We start from the raw sequence: 21,857 nt of genomic DNA, 5'->3' as shown, positions 1-21,857 counted from the left end.
CTGTAAGCGCAATTTGAGCTTGGTAAGCTGGAATGAAATTTCTCCAAGTCTCTACTTTCTTTGCAAAAGCCTATGTTCACCTCGTACATATCACAGAATCGAGGGATAACTGCGATAGCTAGACCGTAGAAGCGTCTAATAAACTTGAAGACTTGTATGCGGTATGCTATACCGTGCCCTTCTTTTTTAGTATTATAAACATATGTGCCTTCAGATCGAAGACTCTATTGATATTAATGGGCTATTTTGTCGTATACAAAAAACAACGCTTAGCAAAGACACAAGTAGCCCCAAGCTACACGGGCGTTGAAAATTGAATATACCATACCAATAATTTCGTTACCCTGAATCTCGTCATGCTCCAAATTTTAGCTCTGTGGGATATTACCGTACCATTCTTCCTGAAGCCTCCTGGCCTGGGCTGCGGTTGGCCATCCCGTATCGGACTCGACATCTTGCAATAGCTGTACTACAGATCTTCGCTCTCGGGGATCTTCCAAGCATTGTCCGGCTAAGACGAGCGGATGTACCGAGTGAATTCGAGCAGCGCCACCTGGTCGACCCGCCGCAATCCCGCATATTTTTACACAATTATCTCTTATATCTATCAGTCGTTCTCGGTAGTCTTTTAGCTGAGTGAGAGGGTTTGATTGATCGATCGGTTTGGCAAGAAGTAAAAGGACGCGGGCGAAATGGTAGTATGAAAGAGTGGCCGCAGATACTTGTGTTGGAAAGAGGATTTCGTCGAAAATTGGCTCTTGAGGGCCTTGTGGGAGTGTCAAGTGGCTAGAAAGCGTGTAATGAGAGTATGGCTCAAAGTTGGCATCCAACTGAGCATGCCAAGTGTCTAAAGCGCCCCAGAGATAGAACCAGCTATTGTGCTCGGGGTTTTTCATGATGCGGTCACCACTGCTGGGTGTGGCAGTAAACTGGTCGATAATGTTTGTTATCAATGAGAATAATTGCACCCAGGGCGTCTTAGATATGGACCCAGGTTCGCCAAAGGTATCGTCATTATTCTCCACATTGCCATACGAAGTTTCAAATTTAAGTATTGGTGTGCGTTTTTGGTCATATGAATTAAGGAGGTCGTGTGGCATGCAGAGCCAATAGCTGGCTAGAGCAGCGGGATTCGCAGGTTGCTTAAAAGGCGGAAAGTAGGATTTTAGTGCAGAAGTTTCGTTCGGACATCTCGCCAGCTTACTCTTTACATCGTGTATCCGCCTAAGCCCGCTGTTAGAATCATTCGTTTTGTTTTTATAATTCATGTCGTGTGAAATAGTGCAGTGAATTGCAATCTTTGCCACTTGTTTCTTCTTGTCGTCAAAGGGTATAAAGTGTAACCGGAGTCGAAACATCGTTTGATATAGTGCCATTAACGATATTTGGGGGGCAGAAGGAGCTGTTTGATTAACAGAGAGTAGATAGATACTTACGTGCGGAATTCATCGTAATTCGAATCAATCAACTCATAAATCGTCAAGATGGCATTGCTTGCTGTTGCTGCGTCTAGGAATCCTGCCGAATTATTGCTAATCGTATCGTAAAGTTGTGACTGCTGCTGAGAGCTTGTAGCTGCCTGGTGATAGTAGTTGGCAGCTTTGAAAGCCCAGTCGACGTGGCCTGCGCTGGGATACATTTCTGTCAAGGCCAAGGTGCTTCTTAAGCCGCAGTTGGTGGCTCGGAAGCCACCAACATGACTCAGATGCTTCGCAGAAAGTGCAGATATTGCGTATTTTAAGACAGGGTTAGTCCCAGCGAGGCGAGGGATACGAGTTTGGAAGAAGCATCTCTCGTCGAAAATCCCTAGCCTGTTATTGATTAAAAGGGGTCAAAGGTAAGTAACGATAAAAGAGTGGAGACTTACCACGGGGCCAAGTTGTCAACATAATGCCGAATAAGGAAAACAATCTCTTGTTCGCTCTCAAGCATAAACTCCGAGGCTAGGGCAGCAAGCCCCATTTCAAACTCGCTATTTGATGCGGAGGATATCAATCCGGGTGATGCCTCCGGAACTGATCCAGGAGTTTGGAATTGAGCGGGTAGATTGCCCAGGCCTGATTCGTTAACGTTTACATTGTTGTCGTTGAGATCGAAGTGAAAGTCCACTGGTAATGATATAGATGAGCCCAAGCTCTGTAGTCCAGTTTTGGTGGCTTTAGGGAATTCCAATGAAGAGATGTCTAAAGATTCTGTCCTCTGGATAGCCAAGGATGTGCTGGCCTGGCGAGATTCTACGGTAGAATCTTCGTGTATCGTAGAGATTTTCTCCGTCGTATTAGCAAATGCATTTGTGGGCTGTATCTTTGTTGATCGAGAAGATTGCCTCTTTTGTCTTTTGTGAGGCAATTTGGCGCCGTTATTGATAAACTTCCAATCGTCATTATATCCGGGACATTCATGCTTGGCAGACACACACTGCTTGCAGCTGGGTCGTGTTCCATCGCACTGATGCGCTCTCAATTAGGGTATTGCTCACAACGGCGGATACCAAGGAAATCAGAGAAACACGCAGCACGTACCTTGATGTGCCGCTTCCTGCATCGTTGACAAGCTGATCCGGGGGACATTGCCTTTCGCAGCAAATGTGTGTGTATGTATGTACACTCCGTACTACTCCGTATACTACGTACGTCTGGCTCAGGTAATAACAGTTGGGAGTGGTGTTGGTGACGGACAATGGAGGATGTTACCCATTGAGGTAAGAAATCGACCCTTGAGTCAGGCTATGGAATGAGAAGACATGCAGCAGCCTCATTAATGTCACATGAGGGCAGGAAAAAGCAAATGGGCAATTTACTTTCTTCCAGACCTAGTCTCTCATCATTCCCCGAAGGCTGGGCGGACTAATATCGGCAGGATGACGTTGCTTCTTTAGGCTAAACATTCCGTTTGCCGCTTTGGGCAAATGTCGCTAGCTCAGCCATACAGTTCCTTCACCCTTTCACTTTGCCTCGCAGCTATATTGATCCAGCTACTGACTCTTGCAATAAACGCCGCGGCCTTATTCATGAACGAATACCAAGTCATAACAGTGGGCTTTTAATCTTTCTTTATCCTTTTACTCTCAGTAAAGCGCCATGGCGGAATCCCCTCCTTCTCTCGCCAAAAGACGGCGCACGTCAGCTTCAGAGACAAACAAATATCCCGTCATCGCTGGCTATAGAATCGCTAGTTACGCAGCGCCAGGAAAACAGTTGACAATGATTGAACAGAAAATAATATACCATGCGTGGAAGAGTGAGTATCTTCACCTTTTCCATCTTTGCGGCGACTAGATGAGATTTCAACATGCAATTTCGAATATCCCTACTATGATGTTCCTGATTTGTAATAGCCGTTCGCCCTGTTAAAAGCAGACTGACATGGTTTGATGTCATAGTCCTGAACACAGGGCATGTTAATGAGAATCCAAACAACTAACAGTTAATAGAAACCGGCTCACCACACAATCCGCTGTGTTATACCTGCCGCAAGCCGGGCACCATGTTACTAGATTGCGATACCTGCTGCAGATCTTACCACCAAGCATGCGTCCCAAAGGAATCAGAGCGACAAAAGGAATTTTATTGTGACGCATGTGTTAAGAGAGGCTGGCACACTCACCCTCCATTGTTTGAAGATGAGAAATCGAATCAGTCTCAACTAAAAGCTGTAAACGAGCCTATCCAAAGGACTACAGTCAAGTTTGAGGAAGTAAAGCCGGTTCGAGAGACTTCCAGCAGTGCTGGCTCCGAGAAGACGAAAGACAAGTCCGATGATTTAAATCACTCTGCGCCTGCGTCTGAACCTAGTAAATTATCAAATAGCGGACATGGCGATGTTATGCGCTCTCTTCAGAGCCTTCGTGAAAGGGTCTCAATGCTTGAGAAGGAAAATGAGGCACTGCGACTCAGTTCGCGACCCAAAAACCCAAAGAAGCGGGAATTCAGTGACTAAATACGATTTTTTTTTTAAAGAAATCTAATGCTCTGGAATTTTTGGTTCAGAGAACTTGTATACTATCACAAGGATTATTCGGCATGGGTTTTCTTTCTTTTCCTTTATTTCTTCGACTTAGCGAGCCATCAGCAACAGTAATCTGACTTTCTTTTTGTCTTATCTCACATAGTATTACTCAACTCTACGTGAACGTGTGTAATGCGCATAATTATTCCATAAGATCCACTATTCTTATAAGAGCGGTAAAAATATGCTATCATCAAGAATATCTCGAACTCATCGTACCATGCTACCATGCCGCCGATAGCTAGCTGGCGGGCATCTCTAAGGCCAGTTTGTCCATATGCAGGCCAAGCTCCGAGAACGTACCATCCTCACAGTCTGTCGATTTGGAATCTTTGCCCTTATTAGGGAACCGCTCTTTATGTTTAGGTAATGACGTCAAGTGATCCCTTTCAACGAAAAGAAGGTTTCCCTTTTTTGAGCTTGAAGGGACTCGGATCCAGCGGGCGCTATTTCCGCATTTGGCATATGGCCAAATAAGACGAGTATTTTCTCAGAACGGAATGGAACCAAACTTACTCCAAATAGCTAGGTCGTTTCACCTCCGCGGAAACTGGGCTGAAGGCCGTGCCTGAGTAGCTCAAACAGCGGAATGCAAAAAGCGCTCAGCCACTTGTCCAGCTAGGATAAGACTTCCTCAGCGGGGCATTATCTCAGCGCCCCTCAGAAGCTCTGAGAGCTCCCCGAATAAGTGGCGCTCTACTCCGTACCTCCGCTACAGTTAACACATGCTATAGCTGTGTCGAGTAGACTGTAGCGACTTCACTATACAACGGAGCGGGATCGAGAGTAACGCCAAATTCGGCTAGGTTAGGTGTGATATGACATTATGGAGCTGACACATTGTGCATCCCGTAGTATGCACGGGCGATGAGACTTATCATGGTATTGAAGAATAGCAAAATAGTAAGAAGAATGTTGCAATAAAGAAACTATAAAGCACCCATAACTCTCCTCATCGTGGCCGATTCAGTTCATTCAGCATCCTTCTCAACAGCTTCTCTACAACGACTACAACATAACATCTAGCCAAGAGTTTAGCAACTACTATAGGGACAGCAACAATTATCTATCAGTTGAAATGTCTTCTACCTTTGCAACCCTCCCTGCCAATAGGAAGTCGAGCCCGACTCCCTTTACTGTGGCAATTCCGGAAGAGCAACTAAGCGACTTCCGAAAGCTTTTAGAGCTATCGAAAATTGCACCAAAGACCTATGAAAACGAGTTAACTGACGGCCGGTTCGGCATCAGCCGAGATTGGCTGATTCAGGCCAAAGAAGAGTGGCTGAAATGGGACTGGTAAGCAAGCATAAGACTGCTGGGGCCGAGTCAGTTCGCAACTAACGACTTACACAAAGGCGTGCTTGCGAGAAACACATTAACAGCTTTCCCAACTTTACTCTGCCCATCACTGAGAGCGGCGATGTTTTCAACATTCATTTCGTCGCACTCTTCTCCCAAAAGCCCGATGCGATCCCACTGCTTTGCTTGCACGGGTGGCCGGGCAATTTTATGGAATTCTATTCCATTTTGCACATCCTAACCGAGCGATACACTCCCGAGACGCTTCCATATCATATTATCGTCCCCTCTTTGCCTGGTTACGCTTTCTCTTCACCACCGCCCATCACAAGAGACTTTCAGCTTCAGAACATCGCAAGTATCATGAACTCATTGATGATCGAGCTGGGATTCGGTAGTGGATATGCCGTACAAGGAGGAGATATTGGCAGCAAAGTTTCACGTGTCCTGGCTGCCACTTTTGATACAGTAAAAGCAGTTCACAGTAAGTTGGAAAAAAGCAAATTAAAAGTACGCGATACTAATATCCAACGCAGTTAACTTCTGTATCATGCCTAAGCCAGAGGGTATCAAGGATAGTGATGTTAGCGAAGTAGAGAAGCAGGGCTTGGAGCGATCCAGTACATTCAAGGCACTTGGCTCTTCATATGCTTTGCAACACGCAACGAAACCTAGCACAATCGGACTCGTGCTTGCTTCAAGCCCAATTGCACTTCTTGCATGGTAAGATCTTCCAACTGAAGTCGCTCAATATTCCAGGTCACTAATGAAATCATTATTTTAGGATTGGAGAAAAATTTCTAGCCTGGACAGATGAGAATCCTCCAATGGACGAGATCCTGTCTTCTGTTACGCTTTACTGGCTGACTGAGACATTTCCGAGATCTATTTACCCGTACCGACAGGTAAGCTTGCTTTCTGTGAAGATAAAAATGTCAGCCACTTTCTTACCAAGGTGATAGCTATTTACACCCGGCGTCATTGGAGCTCATGAGAACCCTGAGTGGTATATCAAAAAGCCTTTTGGATATTCATTCTTCCCGAAGGAACTTGCACCAATCCCCCAGGCTTGGGCCAAAACGACTGGAACTCTTGAGTTTTACCGCCAGCACGAGAGCGGTGGCCATTTTGCCGCCATGGAGAAACCTGAAACTCTGCTTGCCGATGTAGAGGAGTTTCTCCAGCAGGTTTGGAAACAGTAAATTTATTTTAGGCAACAGACTGGATTTTGGAGTCACTTTACTCTTTGCACTAGAATTTATAAAAAGGATGGGCAGCGGCAATGGATCAACAAATTGTAACGAGAACTATATAATGTTTAACTTGAGAAATTAATTTTTAAAAACAGTAGTCTATGCATGCATCTATTAAGAACAGGTTTAATTTTGCCCATAGTTTGAACTGAAAATTCTCCCGTATCATCCTCTTATCCGTTTTGAGGCTTGAATAACCTCGTCCTGTCATAACCATACACCCGTAGAACTCCTCTATCAGTCTCTAATATATTATGAATCGTTCCTATATTTGTTGATCTGAGTTCAGGAAGAACATTTAGCTCGCCGTGGAAAGCAATTACATCCCGATTGAGCGCATTAGCGACTCTTTGCCCTGTTGGAGCCAACTGTTGCCCTCTATAAGATATTGGATCAGCTCCATTGCATGAGAACAGGTAGATTGGCTTCCCTTGCTGTTGCGAGAAGAATCCATATTTGTGATCTATATTATGTTGTATCGTTGGTAGGATAGTGTCTTGTGCCACGTTTGCCGCGGTATCTCCCCAGAGTCCTTCCGCAACCACGCCGTTCTGACCCATATTCCTCCAGCCAAGCAGCCTACCACTAGTGTCGCCGTGAGTCATGAACCCTTGAAGGCCGGGTACTCCATTAACTGAATCAAAATAGGCAACTTGGCCCGTCCACGGTGGTTGTCCCCCGGGACCATTGAGAAGAGGACCTTCTTTAAATGTTACTTGCGAGGGGCCCAGTGGTTGCGACAAAAAGTTGTTGCTTTCTTCCGAGCCATCTATACCGAAAACGCTGACATGTCCCGTAGGGTCAACGTGGTTGATAGGGTCGTTCAAACAGTAAGCATACGGATTGATCTCTCCGGAGAGGAACGGACTCCACTGATCCGGGCTATGGAAGCGCATCAATACGGGATTGTATACGCGGCATCCATTACCAAGATGATACCACCCAGTGATAGGATCTCTCCACTGGCCATTGAAGCCGAGAGATTCTGATGTGCCATATCCATAAGGCATGTACTGTTGCTGCTTGATACTGTCCGGTTTCTGCGTATCAAACCATGCCAAGACTGACTGATGGCTATCTGTAGCCCAAAGGCGTATCTGAGAGCTCCCATTTTTCTGTGTTGAAATTTGACCCCAACACGTTTTACCATCAGACAGCAAACTTATTTTCTGGTCTCCGCTCGTGAGAGCAACAAGTTTGTTACCACGGTAATGGAAATAAGTATCTACTAAACCTGCCTTTTGGTAAACTAGTTTGCCACTTGAATCATAATAATACTGACTCAATATCTTATCTTTAGCATCAGATACCATACTCAAATGACTTTTTGCATCATAATTGAGCTTGCGGCCCTGCTCATCTCTGATCAAACACCCGTTTCCGTCGTACATTAGAGCAATTTTTGTCACATATTTCTTATGTGTGTTTGTTATCCTTGTCAGCTGGGTTGGATCGTCGGGGCCGTAATAGTGGTTTCGGGTGTTTTGAGATCCATCCTCGAAAGTGTTCACAATCTTTATAACATTGTCATACTTGTCAAAGCTAAACTGCTGTCTTTGGATCTTTTGGCCTGCTTCATCCATCATCGGCTGTGCTCCCTGATACTTGTAATCGATTAAACGGTATTGTTGGTCGTATTCGAAGCTCTCTTCTCTCAGTAATTTACCTTTGCCGTCCTTTAATGTGCGATTTGTGAGAAGATGCATTTCGTTATAAGTCTGGCCTAATCTATGGAGCAATTCCTTTCCTATATGGATGATACGCTCGATTTCTCTGCCAAATTCATCATACTTAAGATTGGTTTTTTGGCTTTGCTTTTTCCCATCATCGTAGGAACATCTCTCAGACAGACGGTTGCTCTTATCATAAGCGAAAGTGGTCCTGGATTCTCCTTGCATCGCTTGCTTTGGACGGCCAAATTGATCGTACTGGAGTTCCAGCTTTTGGCCATGCACATTTGTATAAGTTTCTAGTTTTCCAGCCATTGAGTATGTAGACTGCGTAGAAAATTGCTTCTTACGGTCAATTTGGGTTTTCTCCTTCGCCAAGAGGCCAGATGGTAAATATTCTCGTAATTCGGCGGCGCACGAGCCTCTGAGGCTCAATAAAGCCGAAGATCTTTGATCATATTGGTATGTATCCAGCTCATCTTTACTTTTTACGCTAATAACGGCGTAGTTCAGGGCAGGATCGTAGCTCAAATCAAATCTATCCCCCTGGGATGTCTTGATGCTAGCTGGATTTGGCTCATTTCCTTTATAAGACATACTAGTGGTACGGCTACCCAAAGTTTGGCTCGTAATACGGCACGATCCATCGAAAGTCTGAGTGCCAATAGTGTAACCGTCAACTGTAGTTGAAACAGGCAAAGCGAATGCGCTATGAGTTGCGTATTGAATGAAGATTTTGCGGCCATCTGGACAAGTAGTCTGAACTAGCCGGTCAAAGTCATCAAGCCGATATTCCGTGATACTTTTAGAGTTGTCCGCCTCCTCAACTAGGCGTCCCATCCCATCATAAGTGTAGTCAACTTTTTTATATTCTTTGTCATCGCTTTTTAACAAGACCTTTTGTGAGGCTACGCCAAATTTGTTAAACTCGATTTTAGTTTGACCCTCGCCTTGAATGCCCTCAATCTGAGTCATAGACACGGGATTTGTTTTTGATAAGATGACCGCACCACTGCTATCAGTTATTCTGCTAAGATAACCCCAATCATCATATTCCAGTTTTCGTTCGCTGTGCTGTTCGGTACTCTTATCCCCTACTTTCAGCCAGTCAATGTCGTTAACTGTAATAACCTGCCCTATTTTGTTGTACTTTCGCTCTTGAACAACGCGAAAAGGTCCAAGCATTCCATCAGAATCGTCTTGCCTCTCAATACGGCATATTCGCCCTAGACCATCTGTGTGCTGGCGTAGCTGAAGGCCTTGGAAGTCCGTTGTTGTCACGCTATACCCAGGTACCCCTTCTGTGACAGTATATTCATTCTTCATAACGGCCTCGTAAGGCTTCTTTCCTGGAGACACCATGTCTAGAGTTATTCTACCGATCTTGTCATATTGAATATGTCGTTCAATTCCATCTTTATCTGTATGAGAAAGAGCAAGGCCGGTATGTGTAGACAGTACTATATCATATTGTCCGATAATGCGATCAAAAGTAGTAATTTGCGTCGTTTTCTTGAGTTGATTGGCACATGGACTCGAATACTTCCAACTATATTTTGTTTCATATTTTCCTTTTAGGCGTAAAATTTGCTGTTGGAGGCGCCCGTGGAAGTCTCTTTTGTCTTTTTCATCTACGTAAGAATATTCCACACTGATCAAGGCTTGATCGTCTTCTAACCTTTGTATTTCATGAACGGCGACATAATATCCCACAATGGCTTCATTTACTGTAGGAACTTCACAAAATTTATATATAATGTTTCGGACGGGAGCTTGGTTGAAATTTGTTACAGATGTGGCTCTTGGTGCTGGTGTAACTTTTTCGCTTTTTATATACCGTTGGAAACCATTAGGATCAGCTGGGCAGAAGCCCTTTTCGCCACTCGCTGGAAAATAAGTACAATCAATCTGAATACCAGATGGCTCGATTTTTTGTATAAGATTTCCCCAGTCGTCAAAAGTATACTGGCTTGTTTCCGTACGTGAGCTTCCGTTGCCATCCACATAGGTCGTCTGTATTTTCTTCGGCAGTTGATGTGTCGCAGGTTGGTTTTGGAACGAAGTATCCCGTAGCGCATGATATCCAATATCTTGTGTTATGGAATTTTTGCCTAGTTGTTGTTGATTGCCGTTGAGAAGATGGAATTTATTGTAGGTATACTTCGTCTGTCGCCCGCCTACTACTTGTACACTTGTTGAATACTGGTAAGTATTCCCAGCCCGATACAAGTTATCTTCTCCTTGTTTCCAACCAGTGACGCCATTGTAAGCAAGAAAATTTTGGTCCGAATAGCTATACTTGGTAACTATGGGCGGCTGCAAATTTCCTGGCCGAAGAGTATGCTGGCTGACGCAAGGAATATATGGATAAGGTCCCTTATTCGGCATTCTATGGCCTTTTTCAAGATATTGAATTTCTTCAATAAGTCCAGCTGGACTTTTAATTTTGGTAAGGCAAGTAACTCCCCCAATCTTTTGATATGTAAAATTCCAGAAACTTTTCTCCAGCGGCAACTGAAGCTGGTCCAGTAGCTTGGCGCTATTCTGTATCAGAGTCAACGTGCTCGCCTCGATGGTACCTGGCGCTCGTATTATTTCTGTTTTAGACTTTGTGTACTCTATTTGAAGTAATATTCGTGAACCCTCTTGTACAGTTTGAAGTCGTGTCTGTCCTTCCACTTGTGCCCAGGCCAATTGAAGTGAGCTGCCATTGGCAGCATGAAGTTCGATTGGGACAGCTTCATTAAATTTATTATTGTTGTGAGATAAGATTTCGACTCTGCCGTTCTTATGAATGATTTGATAATCGTAACCTTTCTTCTTGAATTGAAAGCTCTTCAGCTTTTGATCAACCAATGTCGCGGAACTTCCTGCCTCTGCGACTTGAAAGTGTTCTCCCGTTGATAGTATAAGGGTGTTCGAAGTTCGACTATACGAAGGAAGATTAAATTTCCAGCCATGTCCAAAACCAATATCTTGAGCATTCAAAGAATTATAACACAGCGAAAGCTGCAGAGGAGGACAATTCAGTGCTTTGCTTGGAGCTTCATACAGCTCCAAGTTGCGCCAGTACAAGCCGGTTCGAAGGTCTACCCCATCTTGATTTGGGCCGCCAAAGTTGAAGACCTGGGAGTATAGAAAATTCTGGACAGACATATCTCTATTGACTCATTGAAGCTGTTCGGTACGGCTCCAAAGTAGCGTGAAAGATCTGAATTATGATGGACACCGCTGTATGATCATTTCAAATCACTCGTCTTAAATAGCCCGGTAGCCAAAAACAGCATCATTGTTCGTATTCGACATAGTGAAATCCGACTTACGGCTTCCAGCGATAACTTAAAGGGACGAGAAGATTCTATATAACCATTCAAATAATCTCGCCAGGACATTGGTACAAGCTGAAGATGGTAGCCTAGCTGAGTAGAGCGCTGGAGTAGCCCACTTTGCATACGCAAGCTGAAACTCCACCATGAGTGTGCAACTCAATGGCCGATAAAAGTAATAACAGCAATGGCTAGGTATTTAAAGCATATACTGAAGACAGCTAATTTGTTTCCAGACCTGTTAAGGATTGTATGCTATTGAATATGTGCGGTTAATCATGAAACCGCTACGCCCTTTACAGGTAGTAACTTTGCATCATTCAACATTCAGTTCTTTACAAAGAAGAACCCCATAAAAGGAATAAGACCTTCTAGTACTCGAATTATTTGCTCAATTCTTTAAGAAACCCTTTGCTGAGACCCCGATAGATGATCTATCGCTACCACACCACGTAGCTGCACAGGCAAAGGCTGGCTTGCCGCATCGGCAATTCCGAAGCAGCTCTCGCCCTAGAAAAATACAAGTGAAATATGGACATGCACATGAAAGAAGAAATGTGTTCAGCTCTCTTATCCTCGCTCGGGGGCCTAATTGGAACCAAAAAAAAACCTGGCGCATATGAGTATCTTCAGCTTTCAGCTGGTACAGCGCGCCACATGTGTCGCGCTGAGTCCTAGTCTAACGAGATGCTCTTATCATCACCAAAAAAAAGTTTATTTCTTGTTTCGAAAATCTAAAAATCAAGTAGATAGCATAATATTAATAATCTCATATAGAAAATAAAGTATCGTTTGTTTCTAACTCCTCATGGAAACGGCAGCGGATATCTTTTGGAACCGTAATGCCGCTCCCGCGAGATTCGGTAGTTTTAATTAGCCCGCCTCTTCATTTGTCATATCTTTTTTTCTAAATAAAGCTATATATAAGTAAATTAAAACATGTGTATGAATATTTTATCAATAGAGACTACAAATATTTATGGCTAGAACGACAAATGTGAGTTCTTAGGTGGCAAGTTCAGCCTAAGTGATTCTTTAAGTTCGATTACTTTCATCCGCTAATCACAATACTAACAGGACACATTTTGATATCATCGTTCTGAGTGCTCAAAATATTAAAATTCAAATAAGATTTTAAGATAAAACGTTTGGCCCAGAGATCCATTACCTTGATGTCTATAGATCTCAAATAGAGGGACTCGCTGGCGAACAGGGAGTGCAGGTACCAAGTTAGCCAAAGCGGATGCGTCATCATATCCCTAGAAGATAATACTACTCAATACAAATAATTCAACATCGCTACTTTTAACAGTCTACATAATCTTCGGTTGCTTGTTCTAATAGTAGATAAAGATTGAGTGTGACTGGAGGTAGATTGGAAGTCGCTGGAGCTTCAGCATTAGTAATTGTAAAAGCAACTTGCTGCCTCACACCGCAATTATAACCAACATTTAACTTTTTGTAATTACCAATGTCACCTAAAACATTCGAAATTTCTATAGACAATAATGCGCTGAAAAGTCCGCCGCTGAAGTGGCTCGAAAGTGATCTTCATTCAACAATATAATAAATGATTAGTGAACACCGTAGTGGCTTGTAGCAAAGGCATGTATATCCACATTGAGTTACATGCAAAGTACTACTGAAAAGGAGACGTTTCAAGTACAGGTACACGCATGCCTTTTTTAATTACTAAACATTGCTGAATAAACCATATAATTAGACTGAAAAGGCCCAAATAGGCATTACTTCGTACAAGTTGCTTTGGCGGAGAACTACTGATCAGTAATCGGTAAATGGCTTCAATCCTTCAATTTCTAGTACCACATGCTCTTTTATTGTATTGAGGAGACATATAAATATGTGCGTGTGTTTGTGTGTAAATATATAATAAATCTTGTCCAGTATTCGAAATCTATCAAGCTCCTTTCATTTTTTACAAACACTCTACGAAATTCATCATGGCTTCACAGCACGTCTCTAAAATATTTGTTATTGGAGGTACGGGAGTTCAAGGATTCCCTATCGTCAAAGCTCTTGTCAGCGATAAGAAATATCAGGTTCGGGCATTGACTCGAAACAAGACATCCGATCGTGCTAATGAGCTTCTCTCTCTCGGCAATGTGGAACTGCTCCAAGGTACGCTTACAAACGAGGAGACTCTTCGTGACGGCTTCAGGGGCTGTGATGGAGCGTTTGTTAATATCGACGGCTTTGTTATCGGAGAGAAGGCTGAAATCTTTTGGGCTATTCGCACGTACGAGATTGCCATTGAAGAGGGTATCAAATTTTTCGTGTATGGCAGCATTCCCTACGCACTTAAACAGGGTGGCTACGACTCCAAGTTCAGCGCTGGACACATGAACGGGAAGGGGAGAATCGGACAGTGGATCTTATTCCAGAATATCGACAACAAAGAGAGAATGGGTGCAAGCCTTTTCACCATTGGCCCTTATTTAGATATGACAATCCATAGTCGTACCCCCATAGCCCCCACAGTCGAAGATGGTGTTGTTACTTGGCGTGTGCCACTGGGCGATGGCCTGATGCCTGTGGGCTGTCTCGAAGACTGTGGCCCGTACGTCCGTTGGCAATTCGACAACCCAGAGCGTGCCAACGGTTTGGATCTCATAACTGCAGTTGCACCAACTAGTTTTACCGAATTGGCATCTGCATTTGAGCGTGTTACCGGCCACCAAGCGCGGTATATCGATGTGTCATTGGATGAGTACTGGAAGAATGGAGCGTTATCCAGGGTCGCTGAACTGCCAGCTGGCATCGAAGCTGATCCAAAAGACCCAAGCACAATGACGGTTAAACAAAATTTTACAGGTTTCTGGAATGCTTTTAAATATAACCTGTGGACGGTTGACTATGATCTTCTGGATGAGATACATCCCAACAGGGTCAAGAGCGCAGAGCAATGGTTTCGTCAGCAGGACAAGGAAAGACAGAGTTCTGGGAAAGGGAGTCTTTGGGATGCAGTGCAGCCGGATAATTTGACGCCACTCTTCGAGCGAATCAGGAAATGAAATTGAAAACTTTGTAAATCAACAGCAACAGTAATTAGTATCTAGTATTCATTCTTTGCTATTTCTAAAGTGGCTTTCTATACCACTCGTTCTCTGCACCTAAGTATTATTCTATATATTATGCTTGCCTCTACCTCATGAGTTGCAGCAAGCATCGTCTAAGCAATCTATTAGTGTGTGCCATAGTCTATATATATATATTTTTTTCAATCCCCCTCCCACTCGCGGAATGTAATGTCCGGCCTAGTCTTTTTTTTCTTCTCCCTATTAGGCTACCTTTGTCTTTTTGTAATAATAAATAACGATAAATTTCATATATCCGAACAAGTGGGTAGCATAGCATCAAGCTCAAGCTATCTCTTGCTTATACAGCTTCAGTGGCTTCGCTTTTCTTCTTTTTCCACCGTTCATAATCTGGCGCCATAAAGATTTTACCATCTATGATCTTGCGTATCGTGAGAAGAGCCACCATGATCCAGAGGAGCGTTACTATAACCGACACAGTCTGTTTTTCCGCGTATTAGCTTCTTTACTTGTCGGGAGTATTCCAACAATTGGTATCCAAATAGAGGCATCAAGACGAAACGAAATAAAGACGGTTGCAACTCACAGTTCCCAAAACATTGAAGAACCTAGACGGCATTTCTTGCCCGATCGCTATTGTAGCACCAGCCCAGACACCAAGAGGAAAAGTGAATCCCCACCAGCCAATGTTGAACGCAAATTTGCGACGACTCAGGCTGGCTAGAGCAAAGAAAATCCACGCCAGGCCATTTGCCCACATAATGAAGCCAAGTATCCAACCTGTAACATATAGCATCTCCCCAGAATTTGTTCCCATTTTCCCGAGCACGCCGACTTTAGGGAAAATCTCAGCTGCTACTTTGCCAAGCTGCATAATAGCATATCCACCTTGACCAAGGGGTGCGACAGGTAAAAACATGGACACTATAGCTTCCGGAGGTGGTAAGTTGTGTATTGATAGGCGTTGAAACAAAATAACCAAGCAGGTTAGAGAAAGCGGCATTGCGGTTCCCCAGAGGAAGTACGAGGTGATCAGGGTCCAAAGAGCATGTTGCTCATTCTCTATGACTTCGGCCACAACTCCGCCAATAGCAGACGCGACAATTGCAGAAGCTATGGGAAGAAGCCAGGTTGCAGAAAGGGTTTCTAACTTCACATCGTGGACGTGCATGCTATAAATTGTAATTAATCAACTCGATCGGAGCAACAAGCCAATGGAAATCACTTACATGACAAATGGTATCCAATAGGCGATTATGATTGATATCGCAGCGTCAATCCACCAAAGTGTCCATGCCTAGAGCAACAAATAAGCTTTCTTTCAAGTTTCATCAAATCTCATTTCAACTAACCAAGGTAACTGCCCAGCTGCCCCACGCTGGTACACAGACCAAAACAATCATCTCAACAATTGTAGAGAGACCAATTGGAAACGCTCCCAGTAAGAGTGGTACGCTGGGATGTCTTATCATAGTCATAAATAGACCTGGATTAAGGAGGTACCGAAGTGCAGATATGAACATGAAAAGAATGAAAAGAACGATGTTCAGACAAAAAAATATGACCGAGATCCAATACAGCCAGGCTCCATTGTAAGGGAGATTGTGAAGGAGGATAGAAACAATGCCGGTACCCATGTTGATGGTGAACCACCTAGAAAAGGAATCTTTAGAATTTTCACACATTCCAGATGAAGGCGTGATTGAAGGTATTCCAACCAACGCACAACATGCAACGAAGAATCTAAGATGCCCACTTACGCTGGAACGAAAGTATGGACAACAATCCAAACATTTTTCTTGGGCTCTTGAGGAGGAATAGGATCGTCCTTTGGCTTCTCCATGTCGAATTGCGGAATATTGGCGGCGGATTGTATTGTAAGGCTGTCGTTCGATGATGATAGTGTTGTCGAAGACGCAGCCACGGCTCCAGTGTCAAGTCTTGGGCCAGCTAGGGCACTACTTCTATCAATAGAAGAGAGTTGTGCCGAAGAACCATCCATTGCGCAGTCTCTTCCAACAAGAACAGACGCTGGCTCGAAAGATAGCGCCAGCTTGAAAAATTCCAAGGAAAGGTTACAGCTGGTGGATAAGAAATTTATGATCATTCAGGTGTCCGTAACTATATATATAGTCATAAATATCGCTTGAATGCCGCAGCATTGTCCCTAGCTATGTGGGACACCGGCCCAATTAAACCCAGCACAGCTTGCTTAATCTATGCAATGAACAAGAAACTTGCAATATTAACAATCAATCTACGCGCCACAGTAGACCGAAGAATTCATATCATCGTATAAAACTCCCCTGCGGCTACGTCCAGGAGCCAATGGGGAGCGCGTTTAGATCACCAGAGCAAACGCCGTAAAGGTCAATCACCGCTCGCGATTCGGCTCCACCGACCGACAGCGCCGACCGCACTGACCGCGCCGACTAAGGGCTTTGAAGAAATAAGCTCCGCAAGCAGGATCTCCGGCGTATAGCGCTTTCAGCATAGAAATGGCGGGTTATTGCCTTGGTATTCCCGCAGCTTTCGCGGCAAGCTCCGTCTTGCCACCCTTATTATTAGTCAGTCGCTGTTATAGTCAATTCAAATCCCTCGGTGTTTGACTCGGGCTATCAGCTGAGGCGAAACACCAAGTAGCTCATGGATATACCAGCCGCACTTCTTAACTCGGCTGTGTCCACTACATATATACATTTCCGATTGGCGCACGTTTACAATATTTTGTGAAAAGGAAAAGTGCTTGGCATTCTCCCTATTAATTGACCAATTGTCATACCCATGTCTCAGAGGAAGGCTACAGGGAGAAAGTTGCCGATGCCGCCGGCAAAGGTAGCATGTTTGCATTGGTACATATTTTTATCCATCTTTTGATATTTACCTCTAATAGAATATAGCCGGTCAGCGAGAACGCGTTGCGACGGCGAACAGCCATGCTATGGCGTAAGTAACAGGAAGAAGAGCGGCGTCATTGCACAGATAAGGATCTGATTTTTCTATTGCAGTGTAAGATTAGAGATCGGGATTGCTCCTACATCCCCAGCAAGAGGGGCGGTTCACGAAAGAAGCGCGTCCAGAAAGGACACGTAATCGAGGATGAGATATTAAGGTCGCCTCCAACTCAACGTTTGTTATCTCCACTAGATTAGTATTACAAAAATGATCGCTGATTCATCTTAGAAGTCCTCACCCTTGAAAGCATTGAACACCTTGCCATTCCAGGGGCTGGCTTAAGGCGCCCAGAAACAATCGAACAACAAGACCAATCGTATACGAAAGAAGAAACCCTTTCAATATCTAGTCTAGCTGGCGAACATGGAGCTAGAGTATATGAAAACAATCAAGAGATGTAAGTGTGGTTGTAATCATATTCAAAACTCACCGTCCTTCATGAACTAGGCTAATGTAGAAGAAAAGACTAAACGCATATTACATCTTTATTCATCCATATTTTCCGATACTCCCTCCGCCGAAATATCGCTCAACGCCCGATTGTCCTATTCCTTCGCTGCTGGCAGATACTGGGAAGGCTCTTCCGAAGTTATCAGAATCTCCCCTTAGTCTCGCTCTTTCTGCTATACTTGCTCTTATTCCCTTACCACAGGAGGCGCGCTGTACCTCGGCAGCATGTGTTTCTTTTCGAAAATCTCTAGCCCAAAGATTTGTACAAGCGGCACTACAGCGCGTCGACGCTGATTCAGAATTTCTTGATTTCATTTCTGACCGCCATGTGGGCTCAGCAGCCGCTGCTGGGCAGTTACCAATAACTCGAGATCCTTTTCACCCACAAGCACCTGTGGAGTTGGAAAGTATTCTAGCACTGCTTCTCTTAAGCAACTATGAGCACACTGAACGTGCCAACTTGCTAAAAATGACAGCCCGGGCAAGTCAAGCTTTGATAATAGCAAAGAACATGTCTCTCCATCGACTGGGACTCGAAAATGATAACTTTTCTGAAGCAAAGAGGAGGGCTTGGTGGATGACCTACTTTTGTGCACATTTGTGTTCCGTGGTTCGACAAAGCGTGAGTTGATACGCACAACGCCAACCTTTAAGGTTATTGACACTGGCTAATCTAGCCTCGTTCTCATATAGGCATGTTTAAACATCGATGACGATAGCCAATTCACAACACCGTATCCACGTTTAGAATGCGATCCAGAGGTTAGTTATTGTTCAGTGTATAAGTGTATACGTCAGGCTCTGACATCCTAGGCGTGGTTAATTTTCCTTGATGCTCTGCGGATCGGAGTAGCAAGTGTCAAGTTTACATCCAGCTATAACGAACATATAAATTCACATTCGGATTTTTCCGCTGTTAATGAACAGATGAAATTACTTGACAAGTGGGTTCTACAAGTCTCTGCTCGGGCAGAAAGCTATGTACCCGTCTCAAATCCAACGGAACTTGATTGCGTATACGAGTCCACTACAGCACAGGTAATGCGAAGGCTTTCGCGAATTAGATTATCCAGGCAGGTTATAGCCCCCACCTCATATCGTCGTAGGATTCAGACTAATATTTTTTCTAATACGACAGCACGAGAATTCGCCTCCATCGATTCCATGCCTTTTCTGATACTCCCCTCTTTAGCGAGAATCACTGCGATCTCAAAACAACAAATACCTTCAATACCTCCGCCAACATCTCACATAATGCGAATGTTACCCCCTACAACATGCTCCAATCGCCTGCTTTCACTTACGACCAGTCTACCGATATTTGCGTGGCATCCGCGTTGACGATCGCAAGACAGTTACAAAGACTACCCTTTCCTAGCACATCTATCGGGATAACCAGCGCTCGGGCAATGCCAACATGCACATGTTGTGCTATGCAAGCTAGTTACGTCTTACTCATGCAGTTCTATAAACTTCACGCCACCCATGCTCAGCCGATACTATTGGGAGACCTGCCCCAGGATACAGAGCGCGCTGTTGACGAACTCCGGCATGGTTTAGAAGATATCATCTCTTCAATGAATAATTTTGCAAGTGCATTCGAAGCAATTGCAGGAATGCGAGGTTAGTTGATCCATCTACCACGGGTCCAGTACGATGTTAAAACATGAACTTATCGCTAACGGTGCTGTTATATGACGTTAGACGAAATCGAGATTGCCTTTCGCATTGCCTTTCCGTACGTCTCAGCTGTTCCGAGGTGATTCAGGATAGTTTCGACCGTTCAAAAATAGCAAGAAGAGTAAAAGAGACAAAAAGATACATACAACAGCCGGTGTTCGCCAGTGGTCACCCACCTGACTACTAATCTGCCTCTTATTAGCTTGACTCTGGGAGAGCGGACGGGATCCCGTATTCTCTAATAGATATGGTCGTATGTATTAGGTGCTGGCTGTAAGTCGCCTTATTATGGCAGACGCCCAAGCACGGGGTATCACTGAGCAAAAAGGCAAAAACATACAACAGCCGGTGTTCGCTGATGGTCACCCACTCAACTACTAATCTGCCGGTTAGTGGCTTGTCTATGGGGGAGCAGACGGGACCCCGAATTCTCCACTACCTATGGTCGTATGTGAAAGGCTAGGGAAATAACTAGTCTCATAAGAGTTCCAGGAGACACAAAAAAAAGGAAAGATAGTGCATACAACAATTAGTGCACTAGCACAAGTTCTTAATTTGCGGTTCGCAGACTTGCTTATAATGAGAGAAGTATTTATAATACGCATTGAGAAAGAAAAAACGAGGCTGAATGAGTCACGAAGTGTATTATAATCACATAATTGCTACGATATGATGAGGCTTGGATTAATTGTCGTTATTGAAAACCGCTCCGCTACGGAAAATGTTGCTCCGGATATGTATTTCCGTCAATTGCGGCTATGTTATCACTTACATCAACATCAACAGGCAACACTAATTGTGATATCCGTTTCGGGAACAACTCTTTGTCAGCCAAACTACCTAGCCATAGGCGCAATCGAAAACTGGTTCCGATGGAGACATTGCTATAGATATGGCCAATTCGAACTTTAAAACACAAGATAGCTAAATTACCATCAGCATCAACAGCAATGTTGCGCTCGCTATTAATCCATGCGTTTCGGCATTTCATCCGCGGAAATGGCCTTTTTTTTTTTTTTTCAGTTCCAGAGCGAGGATTAACCCTGAATTCTCACTATTGCGACTTTACTCATCTTCATGAGATTAGGCCAAGATATAAACCCTCCTCTTCTGCCTTCTTAACGTCTGCTATCTTCTGGCTAACAACACAATTCAGCGTTCTTTCATTTCTATCAACATCTACTGCAACATCTACTATAACAATGGCGTCGCACTCAATTATCGCTCCAAGTATCTTATACTTTGGCACACCTGTTGTACTCATTACTTCCGAAAATGAAGATGGGCCGGACAATATTTGTGCTATTTCATCGGTGTTTTGGCTTGGTCACCGCTGTATTCTCGGATTCTCATCTGAGAGTAAGACACCACAAAACATCCTTAGAACAGGCCAATGTGTGGTGAATCTCCCAGACGATAGCATGGCTCGCCATATCAACCTGTTAGCAACCACGACAGGCTCGAAAAACGTATCCGATTCAAAGCTCGAGAGGAATTATCGCTATGTTCATGACAAATGGAGTGTTGCCGAACTCACTCCGCAGCCGTCTAATCTCGTTCGCCCTGCACGAATTCTGGAGTGCCCTGTTCAGATGGAATGCGAACTAGCCAAAAGCCATGAGTTGATAGACGACTTTCCTGATCTCAAAGGAGCACTTGTGGCTATCGAGCTCAAAGTTCTTCGAATCCACATTTTGGATCACCTTCGAATGCCAGAGCATCCCAATCGAATTAATCCGGATTTTCTGAGGCCTATTTTCATGTGTTTTCAGGAATTTTATGGATTTGGAGATGGAAAAGTGGCAGACAGCACGCTGGGTAAGGTTGATGAAGAAAAGTATCGGAGGCTCACACGGAGTGACGTAGTTACACTTCCTGGAGACGGAGATAAGGAGGAGGTCGAAGAAAAGTGGAAGAAAATGCATACAAAATTCTGCTAAAGTATAGACATGAATAGCATAGACTGGGCTGAAGATTGCTAAAAAGTGAGAAGGTTTAGAGCTCATGATGGATTTCAAAACTATGAAACATCAAATATAGATATAGATAACAGTTCATTATACTACTTCTACTGCTTCTACTGCTTCTACTGCTTCTACTGCTTCTACTGCTTCTACTGCTTCTACTGCTTCTACTGCTTCTACTGCTTCTACTGCTTCT

At 44.0% G+C, this 21,857-nt stretch overlaps 8 protein-coding genes across 8 annotated transcripts; 5 read left to right on the top strand and 3 right to left on the bottom strand.

The window, feature by feature from the left end:
* Positions 1 to 368: 368 nt before the first annotated feature.
* Positions 369 to 2,544, bottom strand: GGI43DRAFT_426385 (uncharacterized protein; the record flags this gene model as incomplete). The annotated part of the gene is made up of 4 exons (XM_083208643.1): positions 369 to 1,224; positions 1,437 to 1,811; positions 1,868 to 2,456; positions 2,523 to 2,544. The coding sequence occupies 4 exons, from the start codon at positions 2,542 to 2,544 to the stop codon at positions 369 to 371; spliced, it is 1,842 nt and encodes a 613-aa protein (XP_083055391.1).
* A 536-nt stretch (positions 2,545 to 3,080) lies between these two features.
* On the top strand, positions 3,081 to 3,939 carry GGI43DRAFT_426384 (PHD finger domain-containing protein; the record flags this gene model as incomplete). The annotated part of the gene is made up of 2 exons (XM_083208642.1): positions 3,081 to 3,240; positions 3,434 to 3,939. The coding sequence occupies 2 exons, from the start codon at positions 3,081 to 3,083 to the stop codon at positions 3,937 to 3,939; spliced, it is 666 nt and encodes a 221-aa protein (XP_083055390.1).
* A 651-nt stretch (positions 3,940 to 4,590) lies between these two features.
* GGI43DRAFT_276415 (Alpha/Beta hydrolase protein) lies at positions 4,591 to 6,654 on the top strand. The gene is made up of 5 exons (XM_083201158.1): positions 4,591 to 5,304; positions 5,364 to 5,791; positions 5,844 to 6,030; positions 6,092 to 6,212; positions 6,270 to 6,654. Exons 1-5 carry the CDS (start codon positions 5,087 to 5,089, stop codon positions 6,507 to 6,509), a joined length of 1,194 nt encoding a protein of 397 aa, XP_083055389.1. The 5' UTR covers positions 4,591 to 5,086; the 3' UTR covers positions 6,510 to 6,654.
* Positions 6,655 to 6,733: 79 nt separating this feature from the next.
* GGI43DRAFT_431856 (RHS repeat-associated core domain-containing protein) lies at positions 6,734 to 11,386 on the bottom strand (the record flags this gene model as incomplete). Its single annotated transcript, XM_083209475.1, has 1 exon — positions 6,734 to 11,386. One exon carries the CDS (start codon positions 11,384 to 11,386, stop codon positions 6,734 to 6,736), a length of 4,653 nt encoding a protein of 1,550 aa, XP_083055388.1.
* Positions 11,387 to 13,517: 2,131 nt separating this feature from the next.
* GGI43DRAFT_431855 (uncharacterized protein) lies at positions 13,518 to 14,588 on the top strand (the record flags this gene model as incomplete). The annotated part of the gene is made up of 1 exon (XM_083209474.1): positions 13,518 to 14,588. One exon carries the CDS (start codon positions 13,518 to 13,520, stop codon positions 14,586 to 14,588), a length of 1,071 nt encoding a protein of 356 aa, XP_083055387.1.
* Positions 14,589 to 14,952: 364 nt separating this feature from the next.
* On the bottom strand, positions 14,953 to 16,249 carry GGI43DRAFT_426380 (TDT family transporter; the record flags this gene model as incomplete). Its single annotated transcript, XM_083208641.1, has 4 exons — positions 14,953 to 15,093; positions 15,199 to 15,784; positions 15,842 to 15,909; positions 15,965 to 16,249. 4 exons carry the CDS (start codon positions 16,247 to 16,249, stop codon positions 14,953 to 14,955), a joined length of 1,080 nt encoding a protein of 359 aa, XP_083055386.1.
* A 1,147-nt stretch (positions 16,250 to 17,396) lies between these two features.
* GGI43DRAFT_431851 (uncharacterized protein) lies at positions 17,397 to 19,838 on the top strand (the record flags this gene model as incomplete). The annotated part of the gene is made up of 9 exons (XM_083209473.1): positions 17,397 to 17,464; positions 17,513 to 17,558; positions 17,621 to 17,741; positions 17,799 to 17,964; positions 18,177 to 18,244; positions 18,356 to 18,639; positions 18,831 to 19,090; positions 19,156 to 19,640; positions 19,722 to 19,838. 9 exons carry the CDS (start codon positions 17,397 to 17,399, stop codon positions 19,778 to 19,780), a joined length of 1,557 nt encoding a protein of 518 aa, XP_083055385.1. The 3' UTR covers positions 19,781 to 19,838.
* A 1,061-nt stretch (positions 19,839 to 20,899) lies between these two features.
* Positions 20,900 to 21,637, top strand: GGI43DRAFT_426378 (flavin reductase family protein; the record flags this gene model as incomplete). Its single annotated transcript, XM_083208640.1, has 1 exon — positions 20,900 to 21,637. One exon carries the CDS (start codon positions 20,900 to 20,902, stop codon positions 21,635 to 21,637), a length of 738 nt encoding a protein of 245 aa, XP_083055384.1.
* Positions 21,638 to 21,857: the final 220 nt, after the last annotated feature.

The sequence above is a fragment of the Trichoderma evansii genome (assembly GCF_050947405.1).
Source record: "Trichoderma evansii strain SZMC 28006 chromosome Unknown GGI43scaffold_36, whole genome shotgun sequence".
Taxonomy (NCBI): domain Eukaryota; kingdom Fungi; phylum Ascomycota; class Sordariomycetes; order Hypocreales; family Hypocreaceae; genus Trichoderma; species Trichoderma evansii.
The sequence above is the reverse complement of the archived record's forward strand: the minus strand, read 5'-3'. Positions and strand labels throughout refer to the sequence as shown.